Source organism: Pavona decussata, unplaced genomic scaffold (genome assembly GCF_977016875.1).
Source record: "Pavona decussata unplaced genomic scaffold, jaPavDecu1.1 SCAFFOLD_102, whole genome shotgun sequence".
NCBI lineage: Eukaryota > Metazoa > Cnidaria > Anthozoa > Scleractinia > Agariciidae > Pavona > Pavona decussata.
This window is the reverse complement of record NW_028145517.1, coordinates 6,695,281-6,717,463: the sequence shown is the minus strand read 5'-3', so window position 1 is coordinate 6,717,463 and position 22,183 is coordinate 6,695,281. Positions and strand designations below refer to the sequence as shown.

The window sequence follows — 22,183 nt, the reverse complement described above, 5'->3', positions numbered from 1 at the left end:
CTTTGGAAAAATTTTGGACTGCTTGACATATACAGGGGACACTGAAAAGAAATCAACAATTTGAATAAACTGTCGAGGCGTACAAGTACAGAAGTATACATCAAACTTTTTTCTTTCTTACGAAATTAATAGCAACAATTATTTTAATTTCTATCTTTTCAACTTACGAAATTGTGAAAGCATTCGTTCACAAGTAGTAGCTAAGTCTTATAAGTAGGACGCAGTTTTGTTTCTGAACTTGACATGCACCGACAAATGAAAAGCGTATCGGCTGGACTGATTTTTCATAGAGCGGGAAATAGCTTGGGCTTTTTTGCACGACGCATGTTTGTGTACAAACGACCATTTATCCACCTATATATTATGTAGTTTTAGTTACCTCTGTACACTTGCGTTTAATTTTCAGTTTTTCTTTTGGAAAATGAAGTTACCGGTTTTATATCCAAGGAAATTGCAAATGCACGCTCAGTACATACTAAACCGCTACATTGTTCCTGTTGCTCTTAGCAGCAATTCTTACATTTTAATTTTTTGAGGACGTAAAGCAATGAAACAAACCGTACTTCTTCATTTTAAGTAGAATTTGAACAAGACTTACCTTTAAAGTTCTTGTGCTTTAAAAGCAGCGTGCTGTTGTTGTCTGAGAACTTCAAGGTGTTATTGTTCGGAAGTGGCGACCGGAGAACGTGCTTTGTACGGCCACTTAAACTTTGAATGCTTTCTCTTTCTCTTTAGATTTCTGCAAAGAATAAGAAAGCTTAAATTTAAATTTACAAATGCAAACATAAAACGTTGTAATCAGAAACTGAACTGAACATACAAGCCGCAGGAAATTAAATATTCACAGAAGCAAATCTGACGAGATTCCTTGGACAGCATGCATGTGTGAAAGAAAAAGCTGAAACGACGCGAAATGTTAAAACGTGAAAACTGCAACTAACCTGCTATCGTACTCTACACCTGTCTACACTAGTCTTCAAATGTAATGCTAAATTCATTGTGGTTTACTAATGTTTCCGTCGATATTCCGGTGAACGAAGGTAGACGTGTATCTGTACATCGCTGCCGGAGTTGTGTGGCAAAAAAAGGTCAGATTTGAATAAATTTGAACGAGTTTCAAAGACGAATTTGGAAAGCGCGCCACTTCATCGCACGTGTTCCATACTTTTCTCTGATTGGCTCATTGCATTGATTACTAGTAGCAACGCACGACTCATTGCAATGCACTTCAATGGCTTCGCACGAACTGCACGTGAATTGTTGCTCATCATGTCGCTTATTCAACTGATGAAATTAGCGCCCTGAAAAACAAAAACAAAAAAACATTTTTTTATGTGCAGAATAGGGGGCTTCACACTAGAGCTTGTAAGTATAATCTAAGTGCACTTGAAACCTACTTTGAGTGTGAAGGGGTAAAACCTACCAACTTGAACTTTACTTAGTGACCATGGAAACTTTCGCAGTTCAAAGAAGCCGAAGTACGCCGCCAAGTATGGCCAACACCACACTTGAGAACGTACTTGACCAATAGGGAAAGGGAAACCAATTGAAAGCCACGTGCTGCGGTGCCAGGACAGATAAACATTTTGCCGTGAACTAAAATTAATTAAAAAAAAAAAATCAAAATGGATGGTTGGAGATACGCCTCGCAGTTTGAGGACTCCATGGAACAGTCTTTTTTGTAAGTAAACATAAAAAAGAAGGAAAAGCCGATTTAAACTTACGATCTTATTTGAATTTCATCTTTACGGACAGCCTGAACCATCGATTTTCAGTTCAGAAGATGTCGCCTGTTCTTTTGTTTTCTCGCCAAGTACTCGTAAACAATGAAGTACCTATGCATTTCCTGTAATGTTAAAACTCTCTGAGTTAAAATTAAAGACAAAATAAAGAGTAGACAACACAAAACGTTTTTCCGTTGTAAAGGCTTCATGATTTTCCGGCGAGCAGTCGCATTTCTGATTTTACCGCGAACGATGATTGACAGCTTGTGCTTCAAGTGTATACTTTGTCGCCAGGTGTGAAGCCAAGTTTTCTAAAGTGCGACTTGAGATTTTCAAGTGCACTTGAATCAAGTGCTTACTTGAAACTAACTTAGCTTGTAGTGTGAAGCCAACAATTTCTCAACAAAAATTTCATTCTTTTACTTTAAACACTAAGTTTTAAAATCACAATAATATTATGGACACACTGGACAAGTTTCAGTAGACGTTGCCACCAAACAATAGGGTAAAAAAAAAAAAGAAAAAGAAAAAAGAAAGAAAGGTTGGAAAATCACTTAACCGGTCCGGCAAGTTATTAGTACTTTCCAGAAGCCTGCTGGACCCTGATGCCTAGTTATCATTAATATTGCGTTCGATTGACCGTATTCTGGAATAAGAATAAGCAGAATAGCTGTTGGTTTTCTCTTTTGATATGATATGATACCCCCAAATGTAGAAATTCAATGGCTCAAATAACCTCCCTATTCAGGCAATTTATGAACTCCTCTTCAAGGTCACAGTTATAAACAGGCTTAGCTGCTTTTGGTTTAAAGCAATTCATAACATTCTCCCGTCCAATTACTGGCTCGACTACTGAAATGAAATTAATAAAAAGCTCTCCGGGTTCCAAATCTTCCTTACACAGGCAGAGACTGCCACATTGGCTCATTTGCCAATTAATTAAAGCAGAGGATTTTACTGGAAATTTTTCTCAAGATGCTGTAACCAGCTAGAAAACGTTCAGCCATCAGTTCTTTTTTACAATGGGCGTCTACACTTGTAGGTAAAATAACCTTTTGAGGAGCACACATTTTCTCAGATCTGAATATATGAGGTCATGGAAAAATAAAGAAAAGAAAGGGCAACGGATTTTCTGCCAGCTTCTTCTCCATTTATCTCTTTCGTTATCGTGTACCATATTTTTTCTTGTTTTAACGTTTAAATCTCCACTTCATTTCGACATAGTCCACTCCACTTTTTAATTTTCCAATTCCTTAATTAGTGCGCACGCTTGCTATACTTTGAAATTCCGCTAGCTTACTTTATCCCTGTCGCAGGCTCAGGACTAACGAGATTTCTCCTTCGGGCGCCATTTTACAAACTTTTCCTTCGTTACGTTGTTTTAGTAACCACGGGTCTCACGGAACCCTTAATTTTAAAACCGGGTGGTAGATATGCAGAAAGGGCTGCGGTTCATTGACGAAAATAGGCTCCAGTAGACTTCGCTGTCGGAAAAGAAATGGATCGGTACGTGCGAGTGAAGAAAATCGGCGAAGGGTCGTTTGGAAAAGCTTTATTAGTAAAGAAGAAAGCCGATGGGAAACAGTATGTCATAAAGGAAATCAGTATTTCCAAGGTGGGTCTCGCTTGAGTTTATATATTTTTGAGATTCTTGTGGACGTTATGAGCTTTATGTCGAACTGAAAAGCTCCATGCGAGATCCATGCCAAAATCAGACAAATGGTATGGAAGACGTACGTACATATTTTCTGCTAGCTAATCCAGCTTCCGTCGATTTCATTCTTTGCAGATGTCTCCTAAAGAAAGAGAGGAATCAAGAAGAGAGGTTGTATCCATCGCTTTTCTGTTATCCATTTTTAATTTGAGTATATAAACACGCTGCTAGATTTTGTTGCAGGCCGGCGGCCGGAAGTTTTCGAACGATTTAATTTTTTCAAATTGTTCATGCTTCATTAAATAATTTAATGATGTCAGTTTGAGGTTCATAGCTAAATACATTTTATTTTGTTTATCGGCTTACCACACTAGGTGACGTTTGAATATGTGTGTAGGCATAAGCATTACTGTTTGTTTACTTTTGTATAATACTTGAATCCAGTATTATTTATATCCTGTGCTATCCAGGAAGAATTTATACGTTATAAAGCAAATTAAAAGAAGCATAAAAAATTGCAGGCATGCCTTCAGACCTGAAAATTTTAGACTCAATGAATATAATTTAGTGTTTATACTGGGTTTCTATATGGAGCTATATTCCAGCTGAACATGAGTCACTTTGCTTGTCATTATCATTGTTTGGTTCCAGGTGGTTGAGGGGGGTGGGGAAGGCCAGGCAGGGTATTTGAACCTAGCTGAGATTTTCTGTTCAAATATCCTACTATAGGGCATTTGTCACTAAATGTTATTGAAAATTTGTTAGAAAGGTAAAAAATCCCCATTACAGTCAACTCTCGCCTTGCGGACACCTCCCTATTACGGATGCCCCGATAATACGGACAGCACCTAAATCCCCGGCAAAAATAAATTACAGATGTTTGACTGAAGTAAATTCCCATTATTATGGAATCACGAGGAAACTAACTCGTGGTTCTGAGGGTGTCCTTAATAAAAAGAGTTGACTGTATGTGCTGGTACATGTAGTTGCTGTTAAAATCTTAGGCTCGATTTCCGCCGCTCCCTCGGGTCCCGAACAGCGGCTGGTAATCGAGCCTATTAAAATCTGTGCCTATGCTTTTGTCTCCCCCCCTCTTATGGTATAGATGCACAACATGTGAGAAGAACATGACTGTGAGCAATAGCTTTCACCAGTAGTTGGTAAGGCGATCAGTTAGCTGTGAACTTTACTTGTTAACTTGTCACTTTTGATTATTTACAGGTGAAGGTTTTGGCCCAGCTAAAACACCCCAACATTGTTTCCTATCAAGAATCTTTTGAAGGTAAATTAAACATAAAATTGCATGATTGGTTGCAAGAACTTGAGCCTTGTTTTCTTGTAGAAAAAAATAAAAATGTTATTCACCGGCCTTGGTTGGTCTGCATTTGGAAAAACTGTGCCCTCAGTCTTGGGTACGTTAATGTTACTCAAGACCCCGGGCACAGTTTTTCCCAATACGGACCTCCCAGCCAGTGAATAACATATATTTACTGCCTCAAGGAACAGTATGTAGTAAAAGTACTTTTTCTTAGTATTGATGCAAACATTTTTTGGTTTTTCAGAGAATGGAAATTTGTATATTGTCATGGATTATTGCGAAGGAGGTATGTGTTGTTCAGCCATTCAGTGTACCACATGGGCCATTGGGGTGTTAGCTTTAAAAATAGGGCACCTTTATTATTACATGTAAATGCATTTGGCAGGTGTTTGTTAGCGACAGGATGCTTATTTCTTTCTTGGCAGGTATAGATATCATGTAGTAAGTCTGTAAACAAAATGTTTATTTAAAAATACTTTTAACAGGCCATCTGATATTATGCGATGGTGCGATTTCGCACAATTGACCTCAAATCGCATCCGATCGCACAATTCATAAAAAATTGCACAATTCTTAAATAAAAAACCATAAATAAATGCCTTACCTGAAAAAATTCCGCGTCTGCACTAAGTTTCAAGACGATTTAATTTCGAAAAAGCCCAAGAAACGTTCTGAAACCATCGATTTCACAAACAATCGAGGTTCAAGGCGTCATTTTGAATTCGTTTTTGGCAGTTTCGGGGCCTGGTGCTAGTTTTTTCATTCTTAAGAATTGCCTATTGGTGCAACTCAAACAATTCTTCTCTTTGAGTTAGCCTTTCAGGATTGCTGATATGAATCCATCACATATGATCCTTCTGCAATAGATCAGAGAGAAACAACAAAAAACTTTAAGCCAAGGTGGTGCATAATACCTCGGTGGAATTCGGCAAGGAACGGGGGAGACTTCAACATGGCCGTTCGCTTACTTTTGAGCAGACTTTGAAAGCTGCCGCGAATGTTTACATCTTCGGCATAGTGTTACAAATTTGCATAAATGTTGTCGAGATCATCTCAAACGGCAATGTCACGTTTTCCTCATTTTCTGTCAACTGATTTCGGATTGTAAAAGTGTCTTCCTCTGACAGATGACTGGATTACTTGTTCACTAAACCCAGTTTTCACAGTGAAGGAAGCGAAACTAAAAGATTGCGACTTTTTCGGCCGCTGTTTCACAAGCTGAGAATGGAAACACGCGCGATCGCTTTTAGCCCCGCTAAACCAGTACGCTGCATGCACAAAATTATGCTTGATTGTCCCTTAATCTTTCGAATCAAAACTTCAAAAATAGCATTTTTTTGATTAAAAATACTTTCGGTTGCAATCGGCAAGGAACCGAGAAAATGCTTAAAGAGCGAACTCTTTCCATCTCGATCATACACATCGCTCCAACAGAAACATAAACACCGAACTAATGCCTCGGATCACATGTGAAAAACTTATCACGCGAAAAGTTCTTTGTTTCCCTCCTTTGAAACTCGATGCACTCGACTCGCGCCTGGATACTCGAAGCATCAGGACTCAATGTCTTGCCAATCCCCCAACCTGCTTTACCTGCTTTCGAGTTTCGAGGATCGAGTCACGAAGTTCGAGTTTCGAGGGACTGTCAACTTACATTTGCACGGTACTGTTTGTGTCATAAATTAAATTTTTATATCTCAATTCACTCATAATTGCTTATTTTTTGTTCCTTTATGAAAAAATCATCGCTAGAGAAACATAAAGGGGTTTACTTTCTCAGAATCCTGGGAAAACAAGCTTAAAAAAGTTGAGGGAAAATCGCATAATTTGCATAATTTACCGCATAATAGTCCTTTCTTGTCGCACAATCTACCCTGAAAATATCGCACAATTTCAGATTTTTTATCGCACCCTATCAGATGGCCTGTTTTAATAAACTGTTAGTTCAAACATAGTTTAGGGTGATTTGTTTCAGGAAAGCCTTTACACTATACAGTCTTGAAGAAATATATCAAACAGAGAGAAAAGAGTGTTTGATATAGCTTCTCAAACCATTAGTAACTCTTCAAGAAATTCAAAGCAAAAGTTGCGTCTTTTTTGGAAAGATTTCCAGAGATGTTTAACATCCCATTCACACACAGGACATTACAAAGAGAAATTTGAATGTTCATTTCATTCTCGGAAATACGGGTCATGCGTGACGTGGATTGACTGTAAAAGTTGCGTGCATAACTGCAATGGTCTGTCATTTATTGATTCTTGGCTCATCTGCAGTTCAAATATGTGACATCCATATCTTTGACCTCCAATTTGAACCGTATTTGTGGAAATTGCGGATTACTGAATGGGGTTTCACAGAAATGGTGGGCACAGAGATGTGATGTGAAATTTTTAATTTGCTATGGAACTGTTTTTCAGGGGACTTGTATAAAAGAATAAACAGCCAACGTGGAATACAGCTGGCAGAGGAACAGGTAAGCAACTGTTAACCTAATAATTAAATAAATTTTTATTTTTTTGAAGGCATGAAAGTGAATCTTAACCCGGCGCGAGAACACAACCTGACCCTGCTGTGCCGTCACGTCCTTGTTTTCTTTGACTGCAGCTTACAGTCATAGTTAAATCTTGAACTTTAGAGTTTGTGTGTTTTTTGATGGCAGAGTAAAAACTTGACTTTGTTGTTGTTTTGCTCTTTTGTCATAGGTTATGGACTACTTTGTGCAGATATGCCTGGCACTGAAACATGTCCATGATAGAAAAATACTTCACCGGGATTTAAAATCACAGGTTTGCTAGTGAATGTTTCTTAGTTTACTAAATAGTATTGTAAATAAACTGTTTTGGTAATCTGTATAAATCAAGCCAGAAGTTAGCATCTAGAAGTCCTGTCAGTGGTTAATCCCTACTTTTTGGAAAAATCCATTCCAAAAAAAAATTTACAGGAAACGTGGCCCTTGGATGCTTAATTTTCAATTTCTGGCTAAAACCCTGATTTGATTTAAATTAATCAAATAAATATTAACACATAATTATACATCTTTTCAGAACATATTTTTAACAAAAAATGGAATAGTAAAGTTAGGAGATTTTGGAATTGCAAGAGTTTTGCACAGGTAAGATCAATAATTAACCATGATGTAATCAATGACTCAAAAATTCAATTTAATTACAAGTTTAACATATACAGGCAAAAACTAACGATAAAAGAGTCCTACGTGCAGGCAACATCTTGGCGCCATTGTCAAGGGAAACTAACATTATTGCATAAGTTAGACGAAGACCTTTAGTTACCGAAATTGAGTCTGATTGCACATTAATACATGGTCGTAATTGTTTAATGAGTAACATCTCATTAATAAGACAATCAAACTTGTTCTGGCATTTTTTCAACACCTTTTAACAATTGCTAACGTCATCTGGAATCCTGCCTGCGTGTCTATTGTCATAGTGTTTGCGCATTGTTTAAATGTGCAATCAGACTCAATTTCCGCTAAGGTCTTTGTCTAACTTATGCAAATTAGTGACTCTGAACTCTCAGTTACTCTTGCAATCGCATACTTAATTTTAGTTTCCCTTGACAATGGCACCAAGGTGTGGCTGAACATAGGACTCTTTAATCGTTAATTTTTGCCTGTATATGTTTGACTTAATCAATGTTGATTAGAATTACAAGTTTATAATTATTTAAAATATGCTTTGTCACAGAACGTTCAGTTTTTTACATGTAGGTACTAAGCAAAACTGCTGAATTCAAATTTAAGAGGCAAGGTAGATGTATGGATAAAGAATAAGATATACTTGCACCACCTGCAAACTACCATCAATGATTCAAGTGCAACTTTTGATGTTACAGAGATTTCAGTCTTAACCCTTTTAGCACCCAACTTGTACATTTATACCCTCCTTGGATAACTGTATGTACCACCGGTATTTGAAGTTGTCTTTCTGCGACAGTTACAAGTGACAAAGGAATGCTACTTAATAATTGTTAAGTAATTTTTTTAATTTCAGCTGAAAAGATCTCTTATTAAAGCTTTAAATTTATTTTTATTATTATTATCAAGCTTTTTTTGGCTCTACACGCAAACTTGCGAAGAATGCCTTTCAAGTAGTGTATTAATTTTGATTTTAATCCAGGTTTATTTATTCATGATAAAATTTTTTTCTAGCACTGTGGAGCTGGCTCGCACAGCTATTGGCACGCCCTATTACCTGTCTCCAGAGATTTGTGAAAACAGACCTTACAACAACAAAAGGTGACTTTGCTAAAACTCTTCTCTACATGAACTCTGGAAAGGTCGATTTAGACGGTACAACTTTTACTTGCGACTGTCGCATGCAATTTCTAGAGCGTGTGTTGCTCATGTCATGCAAAAAAATCGCACACAACCCTAGTCATTCAACATTGCCTATACCTACGATTGTCGTAGGATTTTAAAACATTTTGTTAAATCCTACAACATTTTCTGTGGCGTTCACGACAGTCATGAGCGAGTTGTAGGTTTGATTTACACGAAACAATTCGTGTCATAGTCCTGTCGAAAGCTTGTCGCATGCGACAAATTTGACCGTGTAAATAATTATTGGTCCCTTAATGAATCAATCAGATGCAGCAGTTCTCTTCAGGAGAACATCTCAATGAGGGTTTTAAGAGTAGTAAATTCACTGATTGGCAAATGCATGGCTGTATTAGTTAAGGGATATGCATAGAGAAGAGGAGTCAAATGAAAGGAACTGTGCTTTCTAACATGGCCAATTAATTTGGACAACAATTGAACCTGTAATCACTTAGAGCACACAAATTTGACATTCCAAATTTCTTCTTTGCATTAGCTACTGTGTAATTTGACCAAAAACCAACTCTACAAGATTTAGTATTTTCTTTCACAGGTCTTATTTGAATAATCTGGTTTTAAAACTTTTCTAGAGTACATTTAGGTGGCAAAAACTGTTATTAATGCCATTCATTTCTTGCAAGAAATGTACTCACTGTACATTGTATGTACATGTACTATCTGCCAACTTAATTTCAAAGCAAGTAACATTGATACAACTTCCTTTAAATTACGTTGAGACTGATAGTGTAATTACAAAGGTTATTATTGTGTTTAAATGTTTGGACTTGTTTTGTGTTTCAGTGATATCTGGTCTCTTGGATGTGTTCTGTATGAGTTGTTGACTCTCAAACATGCTGTAAGTAATGAGGCATTGTATGTAGTATGCCACGGATTGTATTCCAGCCTATTAAAGTACAGTCGAGTCCGGATGACTCGAACCTTCTAGGGAAATTCAAAAAGGGTCGAGTTATCGGGAGTTCGAGCTATCAAGGGTAAAATTATATAGAAAATGACCTGAAAGGAAAGGAAAATTGGTTCGAGTTAATGCGAGGTTTGAATTAGCGAGGGTTCGAGTTATCAGGAGTCGACTGTATTAAATAATACTTTGTACAATCAGGCACTGTTTTCCAGTAGAGCTTTAAAAAAGCTTTGAACCACAAGTGTTTCTTTTACGTCTAAGCCAATTGAATTATTGGAGGGTAGGTGCCGTAAAGGTCGCACCAGAGGAGAGCAGCAATCTCCTCAGCAGTAAGGAGGTCACCATGGCAACTGAGCCACAGCCCACCTCCAGACACTTGTCAACACAACACTGAAAGGGAACTACCAGTGTGTGGAATTGATACTTACCCAAAAGTGTGGGAGAGATGGAGGGAAAAGCAAGCAAGCAAGCTAGCAAAGCAAACTTTGGCAAAAGCACATGGCAATGCCCCTGCAGACCTCCCTGGACCCCCCCCCCCCCCCACCTGATCCTGGAGAAATGGCAGCATTGGCTTGATTTTAACTTTGCCTCAATTTCATTTAGCCTCATTATATTAATAAATCTTTTTCAAATTATAGTTTGAAGCAGGGAATATGAAGAACTTGGTGCTGAAAATTATAAGGTAAGACTAATTTATAAGTCTTTATGTTATTCAGCATACGTGAGTGTTGTCACTGTTCACTAATGAAGCCTTAAAGTTAAGTTTGTATAGTTTTAATATTGCAAATTATTTTATTCTAATGGTTGATGCATGTTCTTTAACCACATACTATGGCGCAGCTGAGTGGTTTTAGACGCGATAAAACGAGTGCTGCGAGTTTTTTGAACGGCTTAAAAAACATTCCTTGGAAAGAGTGTGTCAAGAGAGTTCATAACAACGATGCTTTTGTGAATGTTGGAAATTAGCATACAAAAAAAACATTAAACACCGCATACTAATAAGGAGGAGGTTTTATCGGGTTTTAAAACCACTGTACCTGATGTTTTATTGACCATTTGATAGATCAATGGGCTTATGAATTGGCTTTTGAAGATCCTGAGTAATTACTCAGTATAGAAAATGTCATGCTGAGATAATCATTAATTTTGATTTTGTATTATTTTTTCATCAGAGGCTCCTACCCTCCCATCCCATACAAGTACAGTGCTGATATTAGAGGCTTGGTTGCACAGCTGCTGAAACGAAATGCTCAGTAAGTATATAGTGCCAGGCAAAGTATTGAAAATTAACGTCTTCCTAATGTGACATGCAGTTGAGAACATCTGCAGATATGCATGTTTTTTTTAAACTGATAATCATTATCAGTGATTTTTTTCTATTTTGTAGTGATCGCCCTTCTGTCAATTCTATTCTGAAGAAACCATTCATACAAAAAAGAATTGAGAAGTTCTTATCTCAAGAGGTTAGTTGTCAGTGATTGCTTACAAATCCGAAAAAGTGAACTTTTGACTTTTGCTCTCAAAATTCAAGGAATGCAGGGATGTGGCTATTTGCCGCCAGCTACTGGCAAACTTACCTGTTGAAAAAAGCTTATCACTAGCTGAAACTTCACAAGAAAACAAAGACTTGGGGTAAACGTACACACTGACCAGAAAATGCGATCAGATTCATTAATGAGCCTCCTTAGTTTTTGTTTTGTGGCAACATTCCTGGAAAGCATATTAAATTGTTCTGAAAGAAATTACGAGATTTCTTTATGCAGTTTCTAGCGTGATAACGGGAACAGGTTGTTTGGGATGCATGTCTGTAGTTAGAGGTTTGAGATTGCTGATGTTCAAAAAGAAGTCCACAATATTGGCATTTACACTGTACATTGTGGGCGCAGTTTTGTCAGACCATAGTTTGTATAACATCTGTCATAAATAAACAAAAAAATACTGTCTACTTGTTTGTTTGTTTCAGGTAATGGCAGAAGAATTCAGCCATACGGTGATTCATCGTAAGCCACTGGGTGTGCTTGGCCAGCAGAGAATGCCTCCGCCCAAACCTGTCAAACCTGCTCCTGGTCAGTAACATCCTAATCATCATCATCATCACTCTCCAGTTTTTTGGACCTCACATTGTTATTAATTTTAGTTGTGCATTTATGCTATTATTCTTGCAAATAAGTATGCCACTTCTTGGCGCTTTTCCAATGATCCGTACTTTCCTATGTGGTGCATGTAACTCATCGAGAATATTACAATCGAGTATGTATCCTGAACATGTCGGGCAAAGAAATTGCTTAGTTGCTATTTACTTCATGTTGCTTGATAAAAGTAGATTGAAGAACACAGTCGGACTAAACACAAGTCAAGCATGGATGCAGTGGGGGCTATTTCTCCTGAAAATAACTATCTTCTGATAACAATAATTAGCCTTGTCTTAACCTTGTTTCATGTTGTGGGATCTTCAGGATGTACACTGATGATGTACCATAGCAAGTCAATAAGCCAGGTTTGGCTTCATTAATCTGTTGTTTTTGTGACTTCACTTGTAGCACAACACAAGTACAGTGAACCAAAAGCCAAGTATGGAGTGTCTGTTGCAAAGAAGAAGCCTGCTCCAGCAAAGTAAGAATGAAACCAAGCACTGTATTCAGTCAGTATGAGATACACTTGAACCCATGACCCATGGTTGGTGCATCATTGTAAGCTCCAACCGTTGTTGCACAAAGACTCGCAGTTCCAAGCCCCACATAGGTTTTATGTTCTAAGTGTATGTCGGGGCTGTCCTCAGAAGGCGGCAACTGACTACTATGGCCAACAACAACAGTAAAGATGGCGGATGGTTTAGAGTTTAAAAATGATGGAAAGACAATGTTTGACTAAAGTTCTTTAGGATTAGTTCCTTTTAGGGCCATCTTGTTAAAAACCTCACGGCAGCCCTGTGTACAGTTGTACGTGTCAGATCCAGTATAGACTGCAAGACAAGTATAGTTTCTGTGTTGCTTTAAGGCAAGATGGTAAATGTCAATTGTGGAGCTCAGAAAAGTAATTTAATTATAGTTTCGTGATAATCCATGAGAACTGTAACAAAATGTTTTCAAGGTGTAAAGTGCTATGATATGACAAACCGAACTGCTTGGAATTCCAGCCCTGCTGCTGTAAAACTACCTTTATTGAAGGTTACCTTGGGTGATTTCATAGATTAATGCTCATGCTTTTTTTCTCAGAAAGCCCAGCTCTGGAGAGGCAGGGAAGAAACCCTCCAGACCAAGCAGTGCTGCACAAGAAAGGCCTGCTGTCGACAAGAAGAAAGAACCAGACGCCCGTGAAAGGAGACGCAAAGAAATGATGCAAAACCAGGTAAGCTCAGCTCGCATCATGTTGAAATTACTACAAGCACCCTTATGACCTGTTCTAACATTTCTTTTATTTTTTTTTATAGGAACAGATGTATCAGGACCATATGAAGAAAGCTCACCAGCAGAGATGGGAGCGTCAACAGGTACTGACTATAGTCCAGTATAAAAACAGTAGACTTTTATTTTGTGCAAGAAGAACTTCATAACCAGGTTTAGTTGAGAATGTCTGCTGCCAGTGTACACACGTCTGAAAAGATGTAGCTGAGTATATTGGTTTCACAGTCTAGTTACCACAGACAGTTCAAGGGAAATTGTCCTTTTTGGGTATTTTTGGTTGGTATGTCAGAGCTTCCTTTGTGTGGGAAATGCTTTGAAAAGTTTGAGAGAAGTAATATTTAACAAAACCTGTCATGATACCCAACACCTATAGTTAGCGCTAGGCTGTCGTGAAACTTAAGGATGTTATAGTTGTTTATGAACTATATTAAATCATCGACATGATTTTCAGCGTGAACAGATAAACAAAGCTAGAGAACAAGCCTGGAAGAACACACTCAGTGTTGGACTGAGTCCTGAGGTAACAAACCCTGAACTATCTGTAGCAACAACATAAAAGAATTTGATGTAAACATCACTTGAAATTAAATATAACAAAGTCATTAGAATAATTTTCCTTCTGTACTGTAGTTGTTAATTTCTAAATATTGAAGTTTTGTGCAGTACTTATTGTGCATGCGGGCCAGGCATAAATAGAGGAGTTGCAAAATTAATCCTCTCTTTAATAACTTTCCTTTTTCCTATTTTCTTGCATTTTAATAGTACATCAAGACACTCTTGTGTAGCAATGTCCAGATTTTAAAATCAATCAAAGGGCTGAAAGCATAACCTCCTTATGTTGAATTTTAGTTCGATTTTTCTTGCTCCCCAAACGTCCCTGAATGTATGCATATGGCCCTCAATTTAGTACAGATCGAACATTGTTCTGTTTTTCCGCTGGTTTATGCTTAGTTTTTGAGAAGGCAAGGGAAAGCTATTGCAAAAAACTACAGTCGACTCCTGATAACTTGAACCAATTTTCCTTTCCTTTCAGGTTATTTTCCATATAATTTTACCCTCTATAACTAGAATTCCCAATAACTCGAACCTTTTTCAACTTTCAGGTCATTTTCTATATAATTTTACCCTCGATAACTAGAACTCCCGATAACTCGAACCTTTTTCAACTTTCAGGTCATTTTCGATATTACCCTCGATAACTAGAACTCCCGATAACTAGAACCTTTTTCAATTTCCCTTGAAGTTTTGAGTTATCGGGAGTCGACTGTATTGCAAAAATAACAAAATAACAACAACAACAACAAAAACAAAAACCCAGGTGCTTTGAGATGAAAAAAAAAAATGGATGTTCTTTGATTAAATTGAAGGCCCCAAGCAACAAAAATTTAGGAGCAGGAGCAAAACCAAAAATTTGAAATTTGACATAGGACAGTTGTTAACTCAGCCCTTGTGGAATTAATCTCAACAGTAAATTATACTTGTTGAAGTTAAACTCACATACGCTTGATTCTGGTATCTTTTTATCCATTCATTTTGTATCATGCATTTATCTGCATGTGCAATTGCCTTCGCAAGCCTTCTGTGGGCTTGTTAGTAAAGATCACAAGAAGAATGTTTTCTGCACCTCACACTCTTACCATTCGTGAGCATTCATCTAATTGATCGGCATTTGAGTCAAATCTCTTGTTTTCAGGATTGTGAAATTCAAGCATGCCTCTTTAAGCTTCAAGACTATTGTCTCCATTCTGGTTTTGTACTTAATACCTGCGCGCAATTGATAGAATTGATCCTACTAATGCAAGCCACTCTCTCCTCTCGGGTATGATTGCACTTTGACACTGATTTCAACTCAAAACTACTAACTATAACAGTTTCTAACAGCTAACATTCTTCAAAGTTTTTGAGCTGTATAAAAGTTTTTTATCCCAGTGTTAAGCCTTACTGGAGGCTATGCTCTATAATAACTACTAAATGCTAACATTTGGACAAAATCTTTAATGTCTTTGAGCCACAATAAATAACATCGAAGGTACAAATTTTAGTCTCAGTGACCTAGAATGCCCTAATGCTAACAATGACAATAAACTTGGACATGGTAACGCGGATTAAAGAATACTTTCTTTAACGTTCTCTGTATCATTTTAACAGTAAAGTATATAAAATTAAAAATTATGTAAAAAGCAATTTACTGATTAACTGTTAAATGTACCGTTTATCGGCTTTTACATATTTAGGATATAAAAATCTAAACACTAAACTGCATAATTACTGCTTATTAAATCTTATGGTGACTAAACTTAGATGCAATGATAAAATTAAATTACAGTACAATGAAGCGTATTTGCCTTTTATTACAGTCTTTTTTGACTATAAATTGTAGGGCTATTAGTGTCGTTGTCTGACCAGAGTCCATTCTATTTTTATTCCTGTTGCACCTGTGTCTACAGTATATTATGGGGTTAAGTGTAAATTATTGTTTCTTCATTGTAGAAGGAGAAAAAGCCGTCAGATCCTGCTGTAAAACCATGCCAACAGGAAATATTTGTAAGTGTTGATGTGATAAAATCGTCACTGGAGTTAAAATTTGTATGTGTTTGAACCCTTGACAACACTAAAGCCGCCGTTACACGTTGAAACTTTTAGCTGAAACTTGTGTGCAACGGCGCTGCGAAACAAGTTTCAGCAGGCGTTGCACCGTGTAACATGGTCGGTTTCGTGAAACTTTTTCGAACTGCCGTTGCGAGACAAGTTTCACGAAAAGTAGAACCGCTTTCTACTTCTGCAACGGCTCGCAACGGTCGCAGTGGTGAAAAAACAAGAGTTTCACCGTGTAACACCGCTTCGTGAAACTGGGCTCGTTCGCCGTTGCACACAAGTTTCAGCTAAAAGTTTCAACGTGTAACGGCGGCTTAATAATCCTGTATCATGCCAGCACAGAACCACCTTTTCCTTCATTGTCTGTCTCCAAAGTAGAAAGTAAGTTTCTGCATCAGTAGGCCCACACCTCTTATAAGCTCTATTTTCACTGGACCCTGATAACCTGCAGCTCCATTGTTCTGTTGTTCGTTCTTTTGTCCTCCTGACCAGTAATGTGAGACGTTGCAAATGGTGTAGATCACCCCTCAAAGACAATGGTTATGATGCCTGACAAACTTCTTCGTTATATGTTTTTGTTATCATTTTTGGCCTTGACCGTGGACAAGCCACAATAGATTGGAGCCACTGACCAATAGAAACGTTCCTGTTAATATATTCAGCTGTAGTGTGAAAATTAAAACAAAGAATCAACGATAAATTGTAACGTCATTGTTATCAACTTTCAAGATGGCAAGGTTTCATAACCAGTCCCTCAATTAACTATTGTTTCTGGTTATTCAACTGTTCTTTTATCTCTGTTTGACAGTTTTGTTTCTTCCTATTTTTTTTTAAATTTTATTTTCTGTAGAAGAAGGAACCACAGCCTATGCATAAATACCAAGCAAAGCCCGGTGACAAGGAATCAAAAGAGAACAAACCAGCTCGACCATTCTCAGCGGATGAGAGAAACAGACAGCACGCTGTGAAGGTGGCTGGTAGGCCTGTGTCTGCAGTTGAGGCCAACAGGGCGCCACCTGCCCGCCCTGCTAACCTCGCATGGGATGCCGCCAAGCAGGGTGAAGTGGACAGGTGAGATTTACACAAAGTTGCACTCGCATTTTTTTTAACAAACCAATTTTAAGTTGCGGAATTTGAGACTCACTTTAAAGGCATGATGTTTTTGTACACTTGTGATTTACATACATCGTCTTGTTGGCACAGATACAGTAGGCCCAGGTACGCGAGATTGGCCCGTATTTTTAGGATTGTAAGGCTGAGAACTTGATTGGCCCGATTTAGGAAAATCTGGGTGCACTGCTAGTGATTTTCTAAGTTGGACGGATTTTAATGCCAATAAATTGGTCGTGAATCTTATTCAGAAATAAAGCTAAAATTCGTGTTCTGGTCCGTCGATATGACAAGTCGAGACCACCAATCGCAGCATCTAAACTAGCCAAAGAAACAATCCGAGATAGGAATGTTAACGTATTGCTTTTTACGTCATCAGAGCCCAGGCTGCTGGTGCAGCTGAAAGAGCTCGTTTATTAGAGGAGTTTTGGAGCAGAAAGAGAGAAGCTCAGAAAAATAAAGTTAGAGGACAGGTGAAACAAATTCCCATCACGATTCTTATAATTAAATTTCAGTCAAAATAGAGAGAATTTTTTTCTAATTCTTGTCTTTTCTTTCTCCAGAATTTTAATGTTCTTCCTGATCACTACCCACCAGGTTGGTTCAAAATGTTTACATAGTTAATTGAATTGTACTGAAAACTTCATACAACATGATAAGTCACAAAAGTTACTGTTTACAAGCGTTCAGATAGTGGAATGGACTTAATACTGGTTTCCATCTGCAGCAAACATCCCTCGTCAAAAGGATGCTATGCCGGCAAAGCAAGCACAAGAAAAGGTGAGAGGTTACAGTACTAATTCATATGCTGGTTTAGAGTATAGATTGCTATGTACTGTGTGACGCAGGTGTCTTGAAAAGGGCTTACCATTCAGAAGTCAGTAGTAAGGTGCCGGAAAAAAAATGACATATAAATTGCAGACGGCAACGAAAAGCACTAAAAGAGCATTTTTCGAATATAATTGATCAATCTCGACTTGCACGTTTAGTCAAGCCCTATAGTTGTACAACGGAAAGCAAAACTCTTTAAACACGGTGTTGTGACTTTAAAATAATAGTTTTATATATTATAATAGTTTTATAGGTTATCGCAAATGTGCGATGTGGCCCCCTTTCACTGTTTAATATGACTTGCTGGGGGAATCATAAGTAACTCTTCTTGACGTAATTCATGCAATTGCAAGATGTAAGTCAGTAGACTATCCGAGTGTGTTAGTCTTTTGCACTTTTATTCTCTAATAAAGTATGACCCTTTTCCTTACCTTATATCAAAGAAAACATCAAGAAAATAGTAGTTTATGGTTGTTGTTTTCGAGGATCATCTGTGTTTTTCTTTCTCTGTTTGTTTTATTTTTTGTTAATTTATTTTTTCTCAGGATTATCTTGCTCGTTTGGAGGCCATCAGACGTCAGAATTTCCAAGAACGAAAAGAACTTCAAAGACGAATGGCCGGCGTACGAGCACCTGTAGACCCCTCGGCTCAGGTATAAAACAACAACATTGTGCTTTCTTTGTCTGTTCGTTTGCTTATTTCCCTTTTTTACACGATAGCTTTTTTGTGTGTGAAAATTTTCCCTATGAGGTATAGTGCACATCAAGATATAGCCGCTTATCTTATTATGAAAGGGCAAAACAAATTTTTCTCTTTTTTCCCAGTTCTATGCTGCTATACTCGTGATTTATTTGTATTAATAACAATAGGATGCTGATCTTTTCTCGTAGAAGGAGAATGCAATGATTCCTGGAGATCCTCGTTACGATCCTGCAGCGAGGAAAAAGAAAATTGCTGATCTTAAGGTAGAGACAAACTTCAAAATTCAGCTAGAATTTGTTTGTTGTATGACGTAAATTATAATTACGGTTGTTATTAACCAGAACCAAGGTAATTATGTATCTGGCCAATAACAACAACGTAAGTAACACAGTGAACCAATCAGATTTTGAAGCAAAAACAAGCAACCACTAACAAGCGCGGGAAACCGTGTAACTGGTGCCACGCGCGGGGAAACGTGTAACCGGTGCCAAGCGCGGGGAAACGTGTAACCGGTGCCAAGCGCGGGAAAACATGTAAGCGGCGACAAGCGCGGGAAAACATGTAACTGGTGCCACGCGCGGGGAAACGTGTAACCGGTGCCAAGCGCGGGGAAACGTGTAACCGGTGCCAAGCGCGGGAAAATATGTAAGCGGCGACAAGCGCGGGAAACCATGTAACTGGTGCCACGCGCGGGGAAACGTGTAACCGGTGCCATGCGCGGGGAAACGTGTAACCGGTGCCATGCGCGGGGAAACGTGTAACCGGTGCCAAGCGCGGGAAAACATGTAAGCGGAGATAAGCGCGGGAAAACATGTAACTGGTGCCACGCGCGGGGAAACGTGTAACCGGTGCCAAGCGCGGGGAAATGTGTAACCGGTGCCAAGCGCGGGTAAGTATGTAAGCGGCGACAAGCGCGGGAAACCGTGTAACTGGTGCCAAGCGCGGGGAAACATGTAACCGGTGCCATTCGCGGGGAAACGTGTAACCGGTGCCATGCGCGGGGAAACGTGTAACCGGTGCCAAGCGCGGGGAAACGTGTAACCGGTGCCAAGCGCGGGAAAATATGTAAGCGGCGACAAGCGCGGGAAACCATGTAACTGGTGCCACGCGCGGGGAAACGTGTAACCGGTGCCATGCGCGGGGAAACGTGTAACCGGTGCTAAGCGCGGGAAAACATGTAAGCGGCGACAGGCGCGGGAAAACATACAAGCGGCGACAAGCGCGGGGAAACACTGCAATTCAAGCACGACTGGTTTCGACTTACTACTTATTGGTTGAATAAAAAGGATTGGTTAAAGCTTGTTACACTCAATAACGGTTATGAATTTCTGAAATTGATTGTCTCATCATTTTCAGTCTCAAGCGGAAGAGCGAGCTGCCATGTTACGAGCTCAACTCGAGGAAAGAAAGAAAGCGATTTTGCAGAGAATAAACCAGGAAGGAAAAAACAAGGTGGAAAAGGTTTGTAACTAGCATGACGCTGTCATGCCCATCTTTGTGTCATTTGTCACTTTTTTCTGTGAGATGTTTGGAAATTACTAAATACGCTAGTCTGTGTTTGTTTCCTTTAGCCTTGTCCTCAAGTATCCGTTTTCGCTTGAAAACGTAACTTTTCCTTTTCGGATTTTAATGGCCCTCCGTCCACACGTGACCGGTGAAAATGGTAACCGAAAACGGAACTTTTCATTAAATGCTCTCCAGAGTGTAAGTTGTTGAAAACGCCGTTTTCGTGTTGGACACCTGAAAACGGAACTTTTAAAGAACGGAGACGCCATGAGGTTGAATTCAACGGCCATTGTTTTCGAAAAGTTCCGCTTTCGCTGACCATTTTCATCAGATATGTGTGGACGGAGAGCAAAAACGAAAGAAAAAGCAAAACCAAAAACATTTGCGTTTTCAAGCGAAGCAGGATATATTTTGACGAGGCCTTATTGCGCCCTCGTACCGTAATCTCTAAACACCTGTAGGTAAACTCGTTAAGGCAAATGGAAGTTGAATTAACATGTGTGAACGTTAATGTTTAAACTGGTTTGTAACGTTCACACACACCTACTCAAATCTTTATGCCAAATAAGGTGCAAAGGCAGCTGTAGGTAGGTAGTGTAACATCGCGTTTTGGACGCATTCCAGAGGCGTTTTGACGGGTAGGCGTTGGAGGTACGATGAGAACTTCCGCGGAAAATCGAGCTGAAGATGATTTTTTCCTCAGCTGTTTCACTGGGTGTGTCGCCATGTTTAACGGATAAAATGGAGTGAGAACGTTACAATTTCTTTTATGAAGTTAACACTGAAAGTAATGATTTTCATCATGTTGTAACCCTGTGCCCAGTTGTTCAAAGCCCGATTAAGCTAATCCTGAACTAATGTAAACTTTGATTCGAGTTTAATTACTAATCAATAAAGATTCTTCCAAAAGATATTTGTGCCTCAGTTTTGACTCAGACTTTTCTTAACCTTTAGCTTGAAATTAGCCTTTTAAACCATTTTAACTACCAGGATGAAAACATCGATTAACTTTAAATCGTAGATTAGCTAGGTTAATCGGCTTTCGAGCAACCCGGCCATGGTCATGAAGGACCAGAAAAAGTGTATTACCAACATCCGTGTTTCCTTTATCATCCTGTTCCTTCAGTTCACGCATTTTTTTTTTCTTTCAGGAAAATCTCAAAAAAGATCCCGACAAAAGGTAAGCGACCCGGTGTTCCTCAAGAATCCATCGTATACCATCTCCGTAAAAGTCCAGTAATCGGACGGTTTTGGGGTAAAAATATTTGGTTGTTTGTAATCAAAATAACTCACGTTAGCTTTTTTGTTTTGCGCAGGCCACTTCCAGCTCTACAGAAATATGAGAGGCCCGCAGGTATGATATCAGTGCGATCATAATTTTGAAAAAAAAAAAATGTTAGTTTGAGTACATTGTAAAAGGATTTTGTTGTTTTTTTTTCTGTAGAGCCAGCACCAAAGCCTGTAGCCGCCCCGGTTGGACTTGAGACAGCGTTGAAACAAGTTGGAGCCACGCAGTTGTTCAGGTCGAATTCTGAGGTAAGCCATCTCCTTGCGTTAATTTACGATCTTGTGTGTGACAATTTAGTTTTTAGAGTACACCCAATCCTGTGCAAACCTGTGTCGTGCCTTACGTTTAAAATGGTTGGAAACCTCTTGATCCATTTTTCACCCTCCTTTAATTACGTCGTTTCCAGGGCTTTCCGCTCCCAATAGGCCGTTTCCGAGTTGTTGTGAACGTCATTATGAAAGCGAGGCTAAGTTGCACTTAGCCTCGCTTTCATAATGAGGTTCAAAGCAACTCGGAAATGACCTATTGGGAAGGAAAAGCCCTGGGAACGAGGTTGGCGCTTTGAAGGGGATGGCCCAAAATATCAACCTAAGTATAATCCTGTGGTTTTTAATTTTTCAATGTAGGGCGACATCCGCAAAATGACAGAAGAAGACAAAGATGAACCACTCGCCCCGCGCAAGGCTTGGGGCGACATTCCATTCAAGCCTCGTATCCTGCCTTTGGAAATGACGGCCTCCGCTATGGAAGGTAAGAGCTCCGGGTTACTCTAACTTTCTCAGTCCTGTTGGGGC

The 22,183-nt window shown here is 38.9% G+C and overlaps 1 protein-coding gene across 5 annotated transcripts in view; it reads left to right on the top strand.

Annotated features, from left to right (window-relative positions):
• Positions 1-3,030: 3,030 nt before the first annotated feature.
• The window catches only part of LOC146471958 (serine/threonine-protein kinase Nek1-like), a 26,359-nt gene continuing 7,206 nt past the window's right edge, over positions 3,031-22,183 (top strand). For 4 of the 5 annotated variants that reach the window (XR_014866726.1, XM_085120520.1, XM_085120521.1 and 1 more), the window contains exons 1-29: positions 3,031-3,339; positions 3,514-3,549; positions 4,600-4,660; positions 4,941-4,982; positions 7,115-7,170; positions 7,400-7,483; positions 7,742-7,809; positions 8,866-8,952; positions 9,835-9,889; positions 10,591-10,634; positions 11,125-11,205; positions 11,340-11,415; positions 11,916-12,018; positions 12,493-12,565; positions 13,168-13,300; positions 13,383-13,442; positions 13,808-13,876; positions 15,847-15,900; positions 16,802-17,022; positions 17,441-17,534; positions 17,625-17,658; positions 17,789-17,841; positions 18,438-18,545; positions 18,784-18,858; positions 19,952-20,056; positions 21,253-21,281; positions 21,418-21,455; positions 21,546-21,637; positions 22,016-22,139. Coding sequence is in view for 4 of the 5 variants with exons in the window: in XM_085120520.1 (XP_084976646.1) it covers positions 3,223-3,339; positions 3,514-3,549; positions 4,600-4,660; positions 4,941-4,982; positions 7,115-7,170; positions 7,400-7,483; positions 7,742-7,809; positions 8,866-8,952; positions 9,835-9,889; positions 10,591-10,634; positions 11,125-11,205; positions 11,340-11,415; positions 11,916-12,018; positions 12,493-12,565; positions 13,168-13,300; positions 13,383-13,442; positions 13,808-13,876; positions 15,847-15,900; positions 16,802-17,022; positions 17,441-17,534; positions 17,625-17,658; positions 17,789-17,841; positions 18,438-18,545; positions 18,784-18,858; positions 19,952-20,056; positions 21,253-21,281; positions 21,418-21,455; positions 21,546-21,637; positions 22,016-22,139 (2,272 nt within the window). In the remaining variant the exon portion in view is untranslated. The remainder of the gene's footprint in view (positions 3,340-3,513; positions 3,550-4,599; positions 4,661-4,940; positions 4,983-7,114; positions 7,171-7,399; positions 7,484-7,741; positions 7,810-8,865; positions 8,953-9,834; positions 9,890-10,590; positions 10,635-11,124; positions 11,206-11,339; positions 11,416-11,915; positions 12,019-12,492; positions 12,566-13,167; positions 13,301-13,382; positions 13,443-13,807; positions 13,877-15,846; positions 15,901-16,801; positions 17,023-17,440; positions 17,535-17,624; positions 17,659-17,788; positions 17,842-18,437; positions 18,546-18,783; positions 18,859-19,951; positions 20,057-21,252; positions 21,282-21,417; positions 21,456-21,545; positions 21,638-22,015; positions 22,140-22,183) is intronic. The other variant, XM_085120522.1, reaches the window with a different exon arrangement.